Here is a 15,018-nt window from a genome sequence, read left to right as displayed (position 1 = left end):
ATAAAGTGCATTAGTATCTTAATGAAAATGCATTCTGTTTATTGCCCTCTTGGGAAGCAAGAGGTCATCACACCAAATGCATAAATTGTCATCAGAGACAGTCTGAGCATAATCGCAATTTTGCTGCTCCATGTTTGCTGCACTCGGGGTCCATCGAAGTCCCCTGAAACATGCACAGGTTCTAATAATTAGCATAGAGTCTGCCTGGGACCACAGCATTGATGAAATATTTCAGAGTTAATCACACTCCGTAAACACTGATTTATATTGACTACCTTTCTCCAGACTGATGTCTCCTCATTAAATATCACATTAGTGGATTGCAGGATTGCACAAAGACTCAAATGCTCAGCAACTGCTAATTCAACAGGAAGTAATACTTAAACCACTTACATCTATTGAAAATTGGTTAAGTATTTATGATAAAGGAGATCTGCATGGCAAAATGTGCACTCTGCCAACACAACCAGCACATTTGGCACAACCTTTTCAGGCCTTTGCTGGCTTTCTTCCCCCTGGACATTACTGCATGAGTGAGTTAGCAATGCTGGTGAGTAAAACAGATCTTAGTATGTCTGCATGCTAATGACAATGGTCAAAGCAATTTAGTCCTTTTCCCCTTTCTTAGCTGCTGTGGAGAAAGCTATTTAAGAAACTGAAGGATATGGTGGGTAGGGAATTCGGCATAACAGTTCCTGCAAAAAGTCTTTCCAATACTTATTAGAAAAGTTAGGAAATAACACTTTTGGAAGGATAGGTAGAAAATGATGGCAAGGATAAGCTTAAAAAAGGATTCACATTATCCTCTCCTTCTAACAAGGCATTCTTAGAAAGGCACAACCATTACTCAGAAGACCTTCAAAGCTTTCACAAATTGTATCTAATGAACTTCATTATACTACAGAAATAAATGTATTACCATCCCTATCTTAAAAAAAAAAAAAAAAGAAACAGGAAATCAGAAATGCTTTGCACAAGATCAAAGATACCTTTGCACAAGGTCAGAAACAATCTTGATCAAAACACAAGACCAAGATTATAACAGAGAACTTCAGGAAGCAAAGCTCTCTACCAGGACAGGTGGAATATTTTCACTGTATGAAGAGATTCTGTCTCAAGATACAAAGGTACAGGTGCCAACACCAAGAAGTAGTATTCAGAACCAGAAAGATAAATGCAAGTGCTCATTTCATTACACAGACACTTCCAATCCATATCCTGACATTTCACATTTCTGCAAACTATGCAACAGTATGCAGAAGGCACAGTGTAACTTACTTTTCCTGCAAATTCTTGACACCTAAAGAATGCTAAAAGGAGCTATTATTCTAGTAACTTGGATTCTAGGATTTTAGCTTACAGGGGGAATCACCTTTCAATTTAAACAGCTTTTCTTTAATGACTTGTATTTTACAGCTGACACTCAATATTCATTTTTGGTGTTGTAAAATGAACTTAGAAAATGCTGCAAAGAATTCTTCCAATGAGCTCAGTAAAGTGACAAGAATAGAAACAAAGATCCACATCTTACCAATGACCATAGTTGGTCCCCATAAAGTGTTCCAGCATTTTAGAATGTTGCAGTAAGGGTTCAAAGAATTAACATTTTGTCTCCAGTGCACATGTAGATGCAGTGGCTATCTATATCATACTAAAATGCATCTTACCTAGCACTCCAAGTATTAGTGGATTTACTTTTGTTAAAAACCTGAATTCACTACACATTCCAGGTAATTAGAGCTTTCATAATTTCTTATTTACTTCTAGATATGAATTTCCATTCAAGATACTCAGATCTGCATTTTATTTCAGATGAAGATCCAGAAGGAATCTCTACCAATTCCTTACCTACTTCAAGATGCTGGAGGCTGAAACTGAGCAGCTAGGAAGAGTAAAAGCTGAGTTTGCCCAGTCCTGTCAACAGCTGGAGAGGAAGTTGTGTTATACAGTGAACAAAATCAACATGGCAGCTCGGGGTCTTTACACTGGGCTGACAAGAGTGATTGAGTGATTTATAATATCTCCTGGCTAGTCTTCAGAAAGAATTGGGCTCTGATTACTTATTTCAGAGTCTTTTGTACAATTAGTTTGCAGGCAATATAATTTTCTCACTTACTCCTTAATAGAATCGTGCAGCTAGCTGGCTGATAGAATAACGGCATATATGTAAACCTCCTGCCTAAAGTGCCAGGGGATAATTTGTATATTCCTTTCAGTAGCATAATGGACTTTTACAGTTTGGCAGTTAAAGGGCTGAGTAATATAAATTAGTATGATGCTTGAAAATAAAAATATATGTCAAATCTTCACTCCCCAAAGACATTTCGCTGTGCTAGAATATAATGGGATTTATACCAGCCTAAGCCCCTTTTCTTTCTTCCTGTACTGAGGAGTGTTTATTTAAAACCAGTTCCTTTTTCTATTGATTTGTTAAATTTTATTACCTCAGCTGCTGGATGTGAAAATACTTCTAAAACACTGTGCTTACCAAGAGCAGTTGAAAAACTGAAAACATGATGCCATTTGATCCTGAGACAGCAGGTGAAGTGCTAAAACTTACCCCATATACCCAGCTCTCCAATTTTACATGCTTCAGACAGCCACATCTTCACACACAGTTCAGGATAAATGGGCTGAGGTACCATTTCTTTTTACCTCACAGATGAGGTTTGGATATTACTTGAATGAGGAGTGAAGAAAGAACAATTTTTGTGGTACAGGGACTTACTTGATACCTTTACAAGTCAGGCAACTGAGTGGATTTAGCCAAGATTCTCAAAACCATTTTGGCCATTTCTTGCACAGAATGGACAGTGACACTAAAGGAGACAGGACAAGCAAGAACCACAGCTAAGAAGAGCTCACTGAAAACACTGGGTCTCCTGCCTTGCAAGAAGTTATTGTCATCAACAGTCATGACTTCAGAACCTCCCAGATACCTCCCAGAGAGGCAGAAGCTGGCTCTGGAAACAGGCTGGACCAGGGGTCTCTCTTCCACTAATACCAACAAAAATAGAAGCTGCAGACATCAAGTCCTAGCAGAAGTTTTATTTCCTTTTTTCATGCTGCAATATTAGACATTATAACATCAAAGATGTAAAAGGATTGCTACAAGCTATTGAAGTACACTCAAAAAATCCTTGGACAAGTAAAAGCTATGAGGAAGACTTAAGTGCAGGGTGAAAATGTGTTTGGAAAGAATAGCCATGAGCCACTTAAAAAAGCAAGAGGAATACTGAAGATATCAGTATCAAAACTTTTACTGTGTGGGAATGTAGGTTCAGAAATAAAAAAGAAAGAAAAAACCAAATGAACCAATATTCCTTCAATGCAGTAATTTTCTGTTCATGAAGCTCCACTACAGTTCAATAAAGTTCCATTTTTCTCCCAAAGTTTCTCTTTCACATTCTGTAACTTAATACCTTTTTTCCAAAAGCTTGTATTTCAAAAATTAAGTGTTCTCATTCTTCATAGAGACTAGTGCTTAACTGGATTTAAGTTTTTCTGCAGTGAGGTTTACCCCAGATACCCCTTCATGCTCTCTTTTCCTGGGTGACAGACCTGAAGGAATACACCTGCTTGTCTGTGCATTGCTATGCATCAAAACTCTGAAAATGGGAAGTAGCCAGGATTTACAGCCACAGGTCTTCTGGGACTTAATAAAAGAGAACTCTTAGAAAGAGAGACACAGGAGAATCTAAGCTAGCACAGAGAGTGAATTTCATTACGTTAGGTTACACCTTTATACATAATCTAACCAGAATGGAAAAGAATGGTTCCTGAGAATCTGAGAATGAGGAGCTTTTAGAAATGAAGAGTAACAGGCTAACTGAAAAGAAGGACAGAGAAAAAGTCCTAGACTTGAAAATCTATTCTCTTAATGAAGCTGAACTGAGGAAAGTAAAAATATTTTCTCTCCAGCTAAAGTTTCAGTTCTTCTAGACTCTGCTCCCTACTTTGCAGTCAAAACTTAGCTGAATTAAGGTTTGAGTAAGTATTTTCACATGTAAAAGTACCCACACTGGTAAGGTTTCAGAAGTAGGGTCAGGATGGAATGAGGTCAGATTTGAACATAAATAACTGAATCCAGCTTTGCCTGGCAAATCCTCAGACAGATTCACCTGATACTGTAAGAAAGCTCTATGAATTCTGCTACAGGTCAACTGGAGATGATTAAGCCTAAAATTGACTGTATTCACAACTTTTCAACCAGGTGACTTCAGAAATACATAGTTACAGAACATTTAAAAATCTGATTCCCAAATATCTCAAGCATCTTTTCCTGTATGAAGGATATGTTTCATCTCTTGCTTATGTTATCTTTTCTGTTAGAGTAAGTAACTAAGGAGAAGCAGCTACTTTTTAAACATGGTGTTTGAGAGAGGGACATGAACAGCTTAAAAGTACATTTTTAGTGAAATCACTATGTTGAATTGCTTTGAAGAAATCAGTGTACTGTGTTACAGAACAAAAACTTATTTAGAATTTGCATTTTTTTTTTAATTTTTAGAAAGCAAAATGGTGATTTAAAGCAAAAATGTAAAGGTGATGCTGACTACTCTGACGACATGACAGTTTTGTATCAGCCTCTAACTAGGTAGACTGGCTTCCAGCATCATAAAAAGTCACCATAATTTTCAGTATCTGGCTGATATTAGGGGGTGTTGAATCTGTAAGGACCCAACTACCTTTGAATCCCCCTGGACTCAACTTATTCAAGAGAAATGAAGGGCATTTCGGTCACCTTAAAAGAGAGTCAGTGCTTTGAAGGCACAGAGAGAACTGATCCCCTGCTACCTGGTAGTCACTTAAGAGCTGTTCAAGTCAGAAAGATTGAACTATCTACATATGGTCCCTACTGGTATTTTATCTAGGTCAATTTTGATACACTGTACTATGATAGCATGAATGGTTGTCATTGTTTGTTTATAAGCACAAAGAATATCTCAGTCTGGAAAGCTGCAAACTGAATTATTTTCACACCAGAAAGAAAGGTTATTAAAAAGTTATACAAACATAAACATAAATCACTTGCTAGCTGAGACTTCTTGTGTCTCTGATTTCAAATGAGACAGAGCTTTTTAAGTGGGCTGGAGGCTTTCAGAGACGTTTATAACAAAAGGAGATCCAGACCTAATTACAATGGCACTGACACATACTAGTGTACCAGCTAGTACACTAGTATTACATTTACCAGTGTAAATCACATCTCTTTTTCAGCATTTCTGATGGATTCAAAATAGCCATGCACTAATCAGGATGCTCATTCTTACTCCCAAATCATCTAAATGCTTATTACAATTTTCAAGGTTGTAAGGAAAGCAGGGATAGTAAAAAAGACAGAACAATCTGTATACTTTTAAACTTCTCTCTGGTTCTCAGATTTCAGCATGTTTCTATTTTATTGTCTCATCTTGTTTAGCTGCCACAGCTACGCAATGACATTATGACAGGATAAAAAGATGAGTTGGAAGGAATTTAAAATACTTGCTTGCTAGTCTGGCTGGTCCACAAGCACAGAAAAATTGGGGGAAAGGGAAGATATCTATCACTGCTTGCTTAAAATATTCTTTGAAAGAAGTGCTGATGCACAGACTTTCACTTATATAAAGAAGGTGAATGATCAAATCAGGTAATGATGGATTCAGGTGACATTTAGTGTTCAGCTCACTGGAGGGCTGCCATCTGCACCACAGCCAAGGTCCACAGGCCAGTGTACCAAGATGTGAGCCTCCACCCTATCCTTGTAAACAACAATAATCTTAGCTATCAGCAAAGAAGCTGAAAAGCCATAAAATCTTGTTTAATTTGCTTTCATTTCTTCCTGAAAAATGTGTTGCAGAAGACAGCTTTCAGAAATGCAAAATACCCTTTGGAAGCCACTTCAGTCACGTGCAACTTCAAATCAAACTTTATGTTGCCTTATCTGAATGTACATAGTCCTATCTTTGTTGATTAAAACTTCCTGATGGAAAAATAAAAATTTATTTACTGTAAAGTGTTTGTACATTTACAGTTCAAACTGGCTCAATAACAGGTCATCACTCTAAAGAAGATTGGAAAACCTGAACATTAGAGGGATTAAAAAAACCTCTGAGCAACCAAAGTGCTGAACAAAGTACAAGGCAGTTTGGGCAGGCTTTGAAGACAATAGGAACATCCCTGCAGAACTGTAGAGCTGAAGGCTCTTAGCTGAGCAGCATAAAATGAGATGGCAGAAGACAACAGCATTTCAAGGATAAAGTAGTTCCTGTTTGTTTTAGGAGACACAGACAGGCAGCAACTCTCAGGGATGAAATGACGAGACAGTGAGGGTCTGACTGCAGGGCTTCTTACCAACTATTGCTTTACTTACCCTGGGGTATACACAGAAGATTGATGCCTCACTACTGTTCATCCAACAGCTTTTCCTCAAAAAATAAACATATAAACCAAAAAAACCCACAAAAAAAGTAGAAATTCAAGAACAAAAACTACTGAATGCAAAATATTTAGCTTTTTTAGGGAAAATTCAAACAGTATCCAGAGAAATTATAAGTAAGATCTGAGACTTTGTGAGAAGCCTTAGGAGGAATGTGCAGGTTTTACACACTATCTTTTCAGGCTAGTTTAAAGAGTCCAAAGACAATTTGGAAGGAGGGAGGATGAAAGTCTTCTACATGCAGGCCATTATTTTAGAAGATAAAAGCTAGCATAAAACAGGATCATAAACTGTCTTTGAACCTGTAAGTCCTATCATCTCAGCCCTCTCCTGAAAGCAAGAACACCAGTTCAATCCCCTCCTGAAATGTTTAGGTTATGAACACCGAGCAATTACATATCATTAATAAAAATGTGTACTTACTAGTATATGTGATAACTGACCAAATAAAAATTATGAGAAATATATTTACATTAAATATTCACTACAAGATTTCTAGCAAGTGCAAGACCTCTGTGTTGAACACAAGACTGCACCCAGCTGACAACTGAAATTTTTTTTTCCCTCCCTCTTGCTTTTAATGAAAGCTCAGAGTTTTCAAGATAATACAGTGCACAGCAAAAACTGTGAAGAGACCCTAAAAATCAATAGACCTGTAACTATTTTTAGATGTTGCTATTTTCTACTATCCCTGATGTTAAGCCAATTTTGGGAAGATTTGGCTGTGTGTGTATTTCTGTGAGACACTTGCAATCAGCCACCATGTAAATTATCCCAGAAGCAAACTGAGAGCTTCAGCTGAGTGAGTGCTAGGCTGAACAGGGAGAACATCCAGTTCTTCCATACCTTATATCTCACAAAAGGGGCAGAACATCACTACATTCTACTATGACCTAAGAAGACATCAATTTTATATATTGAGCTCTTTTTTGGTGGGTTTGTTCTCTTTCATTTCTTTTAGCCAGGAAATTGCTTGTTTCTATTTTTTTCTAGTATTATTGATTTTATCATAATTATGCACAGTTTACCAAAACTGCAAATGTATTTTTGGCCCATGTTAAAAATATAGATTCTAAAAAGACAAAATTACTCCTTCTTATACTTCAAAACAGGGTTCATTTAATTTCTTAATGTTTAAAGAAATGAGCAGGAATTGATTCCAGGAGACAGGAATGGATGCTTTTTAGACTAAATTGCTAAATCTGAAAGGGAATGATAATCTCCATTACCCTTAAAAACAGATGTATACTCTACATTAGAGTGAGAAAGACTAGAGGGCCTTGTGTAGCAGCTACTAGGGGCACTGTGATGCTTCTGTCCTGTGTGAGATGCTGGTGGTGCACAAGTAACTGTGCTGGCTCTCAGAGCAGCTGCCTGTGGCCTCCACCTACTGAGACCTCAAGAGACTCGTCTGGAATGGAAAGACTCCCGTTGACTCAGTGGAAAGGACATCAGGCCTTACATGAACACAGGATGTGCTTCATAATCTGACTTTATCAGCTCAGCCTTCCTCTCCCAGAAGTCAGGGCAGTTGTGCCCATGATTTCAACAGGAAGAGCACTGAGTACCTACAAGCCTGAGCTAAATTAGTAAACTGATGAATGATCAACAAAGGTTTGGGAAGTCCTATGTTCTTTTTCATCAAATCTATAATAAAGTACCCATCACAATTAAGCTATTAGCATTTAAAATAAGTCATTTTTTGAGCTGAAACATGTTATCCCTACATATGCACAGTTACTATATTTGACTCTTCAGGCAGCCTGGTTTTCTATTCTGCATTTCAAAGCCTTTTGCATTTATTTCTGTTTTCCTGTTTTCTTATTTGCAGTAATGCAGCAGCAAACTCATTTTAAAAATAAGCAGAGAGAATGAACATGATATGAACAAGGAAATGAAACAGTGCAGGGAAGAATGACCTGCAGGGCACTGGAACTAAATTCTATCAATTAGAACAAAAAACCTCAGGGGAATTACACTTCATGCAAGCCTAAAGGTAGAATTTTCCCATTCAAATAATGAGGAAGCACCTTTCTTTATATACATTTTGTCACCTACCACAATTCATGGCTTGATTCACCCAAGTAGCTTCCATTATTTTGGATAATACCTGAAAACTCTCAGTATTTATGCCAGCTTAGTCAGGACCATTGCTTGGAGATGCTGTCATGACATTATGATGGGCAACATACTTCCTATTCTTAGTTTCTTCATTCTGGCTTTTCTTTTCAAAGCTTGGTTTTGCCCTACTGCATTTTTTTTTTGTCTTCACAGCACTGTCACCTGCTGATGCAGCTCGTGCTGTAACCTCACTGAGACTTTTTGCACAGCTGCCAGTTCTAACTTGAGCTGCGTGGCCAAGTCCAGGTTGCTAATCTGGAGGATGACGTCTCTGCCCTGTGCTCCCATGCCCACAAACTTGCTGTCTGTGGTGTGGTGTAAAATTGCAGGTTACCTTTTACTGCCAGAAGTCAACACTTCAATCAGTTTTTTGTTTCTGTAGCAGGTTTTTTTTGTGCTCAAAATGCCACTAAAATAATCGTGCATCAATTCAGTCCTGTAGGACAGCTATTACACAGCAATTAAATACCATTTATAAAAACAAAGTTGCTAGTTGAAATTGGTGCTTGAAGTTTAGCAACCACAAAATACAAATTGATTCAGTAGAAACATTTTTTGAGCTTTTCTGAAAATGTTCTTGAAGGTCAAGTGAAATCATCTAACTCTTTGTTTTTTTCTTTTTTTTTTTTTAAACAGAGACTTGAAATGAGCATACTGTCTCCGTGTGTGTGCTTATTTTACATATAAACCCAGGCCACCAGTACAAATCTTTGTTTACTGGTTGCCAACAATGTAACATTCAGCTCCATTAGAACAACTGAAGTCTAGTGTTTCTTTTTAGTGGCTGTATGGCCCTCATACTTCCTGCTGGTAAAAGGCTCAAATCTTCCCAGCAGCAAAATGGAGGAGAGAATAAAAGAGCCGCCACCTCAGCAATAGATAAATCAAATTAACATTCATTATTTTTCCTTACTAATTTTACATTAAATATGGAAACAATATACTAAAGACTAAATGTTTTTTAATTTGGGGTTATGTGAAATTACAAACTGAAGCTCACTTTATGTTCATTCTTAAAAAGAAAAGTATATCACCAGATTGCATTGCCTTTCCTGAGAATTTCAGGTGCTCAACATGTATGAAAATCAAGCAGGTTTTATTGAGAAGCTTAAATTTGGACTTACCAACCTAATTTTAGTCTCTGAAGTCTGAGTTTAATTTAATGTGACACTATATTCCTGCACAGGCCAAGCTTGGCCTCATGTTCTTTAAATAAAGCACCTTCAATTTTACTTGAAAGGATGATATCTAAATCAAAGTAGAAGGTTATTTTGTCTCCATAGGTTCTGAAGCTAGAAGAAGCAGTCATGCAAATTTTCCCATTTGTACTAATTTCTGCCAAAATATGTGGCATATTTGTAATAGCTATCAAGAGCAGATTAGTAAAAAATACTGAGCAGAGACCAAAAGCTGCCAACTTACTCTCCTTAGAATGTGATCTTAGAATGTGAGCTGCCAACTTACTCTCCTTAGAATGTGATTTGACAAACCCATTTAAAATGACTGTATATAGCGGGTGAAAGACCAGTTATCAATACACTGATAGGCACAAAGCATTACACCACTGCATTTTTGTTCCAATTTCACATGCACTGGTTTTTTAACAAATATAAACTGGATTTCTGTAACAATTTAAGTACGAGAGTGGTGTACTTAGGAGCAATATACAAAATCCTGTGTGCCAGCCACAGGGTGTGCTCACAAGGCGTCCATGACAACCTTCAGAAAATGCTCTGCTTTCTTTGCAACAATCATTTATGGGAATCCAGACAAACTCTCAGAGAAAACAAATCTGAACGTCCACCGGTTAGCTCCAGTGCTTTTCTGTTTTTTGGAATCAAAATAAAAATAGCATTGGGCTAAACGTGACAGACAGAACACCCAAAGAAGCACAAAGGGGCTTCTTCATGAACAACATCTGTAGGACCGTGCATGAAAAGGCACGGTCTAAAGTCCTAAAAGGCTTCAGCCAAAGACTATACATTTTCATTTTGAGCAAAGGAAAGGAAGCTTCACAGATAACCAACCTTGAATTGTCCTCTTGAAGAAAGCCTTGCAGGCCTCGCAGGAGGCCACTCCATAGTGGTACCCTGACGCAATGTCACCGCACACCAAACACAGTCTTTTGGGCATCGAGTTCAGCATATATTCACACTTGGTCTGTGAGTCTTCAGCAATGGTACTGGAGCAGTCATCGTACCGTTTCCTGACCGGCCCGTTGCCCCCGAGCCCTGTGGCCGAGGGGTAGAGGGGAGGCGAGTCCAGCCCGTTCTGATGCCCATTCATGGTGGAACTGTAGCTCCCGCTGGCGTCGGAGGAGCCACCGGGGCTGTGGTGGTTGATGCTGTCCGTCAGAGAGGCGGGGCTCGACGGTTCCGTCTTGATGTACGACGAACAGCTGGAATCAATGTGTCGATCTTTGCTTGACATTCTGCAGAGAAGCCTGCAGTGGGGAGAGAGAAAGAAGAATGTGTGTATTAAAGACAGTGCTCTTTAAGGCTGCTCTGGAAGGGTTAGGGACTGCACATCATTCATTCATTAGTCAATACTTCTTGTTCTACATGAAGGTAATCAGCATAAGGGCATGACAGAGCTTTGTCAAAGCTCCAGACAGGCAGTAAACAAAAACTTTAAAGAGACCAAATCCTTCTGTTGTCCCCTCCACCTGCCCTCTAGGCTACATGTCAACTTCACATCAACTCTAAATTCTGAACTTGTCATCGAGCAAGTAAAAAAAATTTATAATTCCTATTGAATGGCTTGGCTATTAAATGTCTTCATTTTTCCATCTGTAATTTCTTTCTGTAAATCTCACCATTATCAGAAACAAATATTTTCAAGTCTGATCACATAAATGCTCTGCTCTGTAATTAATATTTGTCAGGACACTTAACTAAAACACATATCCGTTATCTATAGATCTGATTCAAGAACTGAAGAGTAAATCCCTTGAAATATAATGAAAATATATTCTTCATTAATATTGCTTTATTATAGATACAGCTATTTAGTAACGAAGTAGCACATCAACGGGGTACTCTAACAAATAATTACAGCTGAACTCCATTTTCACAAAATCTAAGTGAAATGATTCATCAGCTGAGGCTGCAATTACTTCCTAGCCATTATCTTCAGACTAACCAGTAATAACTACAGCACTATGCCATATATCTACAGCTCTATAGGATCTGACATTTTATGTGCTACATTCTTGGATTAAAAACATGTATTAGAGGAAATTTTACATATAAGTTTTGTCTTTCAGAAAGTGAGATTTTTGTCTTCTCAGTTCTCAAAGTTTCAGAATTAAGCATCTGAAATAAAACTACACAATAAATTAATGCTTTCTACTAATTTGTTGGAGGGAGGACTGGAGGAGAGATCTTTGTCTATTTCCATCCCCAAGGTTTTTACTATTAACACATTTTGGTGTGAACAACAGACAAAAATAATAATTAGAAAGCTCTGATTCAGATATTATCTTCATTTTCTCCAGTCGTGATTATGAGACCAGAGTAGCAAATGGCCTATCCAGCATTCTCTGACAGTACTCTCAGAAGCAGCCAAAGTTCAGATGATAGTTATGAACATTTCTTTAGAAACATTAACTGCAGAAAAGCGACTATCCCATAAGACCACCTGGACCTATGGATTTTTGTTTTCAAAGCAAATATGTAAGTCCAGGAAATCTGACTGATGTCGTTTTCTGAAGTAATTTTTGAGATCTTTTCTTCACCTTTCCACTTTGTTTTGTTTAAGAATAAACAATTTTCATCAATTTCTACTTTAATATCTGGAATCAAATTCTCCAATGGAAAAAAAGACATAAATCAAAAGAATTGGCTTCCTTCCCAATGAAGGTAATGGAGATAAGAGTCTGACCCTTCATTAAAGACAAGTGTTTAAGATGAGATTCACTCTAAAATCAGTACCCATGGATTTTATTTAGACTTCTCGATTGTGATTTTTACTGTAAAATTCTATTGAAAGCAACTAACGTGTATATTTGGAAAACAGCCAGATTGATGTACAGAAATGTTACCATCTAAACTTAAAATCAGGGCTTATTTGGGGAGGTGGAAGGTGCAAGCTCTCTGGTGTCAGCAAATAAACCAAGGAAATGGGAAGGTTAAAGCCGTGAAAATATCTTATTACAGTGGACCACCTGCTTGTGTTGTCCTTTCCTCAAGAACTGGAGGGGGGGAAATCCCCTTGCCAGCCTGCAGTAGCGTGTGCCTTTTCTTCTGCATCTGCTGCCTTGTAGCCGTCATTGTTAATGAGCGCTGTAATTAATAGATAGCTCTCTCTTGTCTTTCTACTTGCACTCTGGGCTAAGCACTTTTCTCAAGTCAACGTTTGAAAGAAAGCGGGTCGGCACTGACTTACAGCAGCTCTGCGAATTCCTTTTAATTTAGAGCACTTACACCACCACTCCACTTATTACCTTATAATTACTGGACCGCTCTCACATACATTACGATCTTAGACTAGAGTTAGAAGTTATTAGGGTACTAAAACATGGTGTCTCTCTGTCTCTCTCTCCCCTTGCATTGACACTGAATTTTATACAGCTGTGATTAAGATTATCAATTAACTTCCCCTTTTTACCAACTGAGTTTTTGTATTATTGTTCTACACACTAAGATCCTTTTATTGACTAAACATGTACTCGGTTCTTTTTTCACCTCCCATGATTCCACATGTAAAGTCTCAAAATACAGCACTAGGAGTCACTGCCTACAGTCTGCCGCAACTAGCTTGATGGCACATTCTTGTAGGAAACTTCCATTGACAATTTTTTAAATCTAATTTCTGCAATAATGAGCCCGAATGTCACCCTTCCCATTCCTGAAAAAAACGCATTTGCAATTCATCAGCTGCTCAACTGCATGTTATTTTGGCCAGTACAGAAGTGGCCATCTCCCACTCCAAGCAGTCCAAACCAAAATACCATCTCAGTTCTAACAAGCACTAAACTCTGATCACTAGTGCTGCCTGTGCTAAAGCCAGTGTGCTGATGCCTCTGAAGTAGCAGGTTCTGGTTCTAACCAAGGCTGAGCTGCTTTTGGCTCCAGCTTCAACAGTACAGACCGGATTGGTGCACGCTGGCAAAGCGCAGACGCGGTTAAAACATTAACGATACCAGGGAACAGCGAAAACAACAGCGCCTGACTCTGAGAACAGAAACTTTCTCAACCCCCAGAAGGTGAAACACAGACAAGGCTGGGTACTGGCTGTGGGTGGGCAACAGACACCTACGGCTTTCACTCCTTCCTTACTGCACCACTCCTGAACAAAAGTAATTCAAGAGCCATCTAAAATGGATGGCAGGTGTGACCACCATCAAATTATCATGCTGAACATTTGGAATAATGCCTAAGCTAGATCTCTGTAAAATCCCTCCCTCAGTTCCCTCCTAATTACTACTTAGCTCGTTACACTGAAGAATTCCTAGACACCATTGCATTATAGTGTAAAACTACAGTTGGAGTTTAATTCTCTCTTCCTCTCTGTGTCTGAAATTCTACAGCTCTATTATTCAAGCCTGAAATATTCACAACTATCTATAAATTCAATTGTCAGCCGGTGGGTTTTATTCTAGACCTCACTTCAATCTAAAATTAGAGGCACTAAAATTCACATTAACTCTAAGAGGAATGTAGTGAATAAGACTTTATTTCAAAAGAACACCTTTTTGTCAGAAAGAGCTATTTTCAAGATGATGGCTTTATCTGCATTCAAAGAGAATAAGCCCAATTCCACATTGTGCTGTTAATGCAAAATTTTTAGGTCACATTGGATTAATAAAAATCTAAATTTAGTTAAGGTTTATGAATAGAAATAACATGTGTCATATAAAAGCGTACAGTATTTATTTTAAAGCCTTGGTGGGGTTGTTTTTTTTCTTTACTGGATCTTAAGTCAAATGAATGGCAGTTCCATTTGTAGTGTGCTGTTCTGAAGTAAGTTTTCTAAGAAGCCGGAAATCTCAGGTAAACTTTCCTTTCCGTACCCTCAGGAAAAGCAACAACAGGCTCTAGAAGCATTTCCATGGCCATATACAAGAGAAACTATACAGGCTGCTGCAAGCCATGGCTAATGTGCAATATACAGCATTAACTCTTCATGTCTACACTAAATTTACTTCAAAACTTCTTCATTTAAGAAAGACCTGAAGTCAGGATCTGCTGGCAGAAAGGTACAATGACAGAGCACTGCAATAGGCAGCTTCTTCTTTAAAATGGTCTTAAACAATAGCGAATAAATTGTAATGCTATGAGCTTATGAAAGGCTGAATATATTAAGAATTTATTAATGCAATCACATTCATATTTCCATCTACCTGCCACATTACTAATGATATTGACAGTGCTGACACTGACTAAATCAGTATCAATATACAAGTGGAATGCAAAAATTAGCTGCATCTGATTACAGTATATAGCCTTAAGAAAGAAAGCCTCATTCCAGCTACT

General features: G+C 38.0%; 1 protein-coding gene across 21 annotated transcripts in view; it reads right to left on the bottom strand.

Annotated features, from left to right (window-relative positions):
• ESRRG (estrogen related receptor gamma) overlaps window positions 1-15,018 on the bottom strand; it is a 400,282-nt gene that overhangs the window by 111,588 nt on the left and 273,676 nt on the right. For all 21 annotated transcript variants that reach the window (XM_031504247.2, XM_077781876.1, XM_077781879.1 and 18 more), the window contains one exon: window positions 10,570-10,985. In XM_031504247.2, the coding sequence (XP_031360107.1) occupies window positions 10,570-10,972 (403 nt within the window). In that variant the 5' untranslated portion in view covers window positions 10,973-10,985. The remainder of the gene's footprint in view (window positions 1-10,569; window positions 10,986-15,018) is intronic.

Source organism: Lonchura striata, chromosome 3, assembly GCF_046129695.1.
Source record: "Lonchura striata isolate bLonStr1 chromosome 3, bLonStr1.mat, whole genome shotgun sequence".
Classification (NCBI taxonomy): domain Eukaryota; kingdom Metazoa; phylum Chordata; class Aves; order Passeriformes; family Estrildidae; genus Lonchura; species Lonchura striata.
Note: the sequence above shows the minus strand (reverse complement) of the source record. Positions and strands in the feature narration are given on the sequence as shown.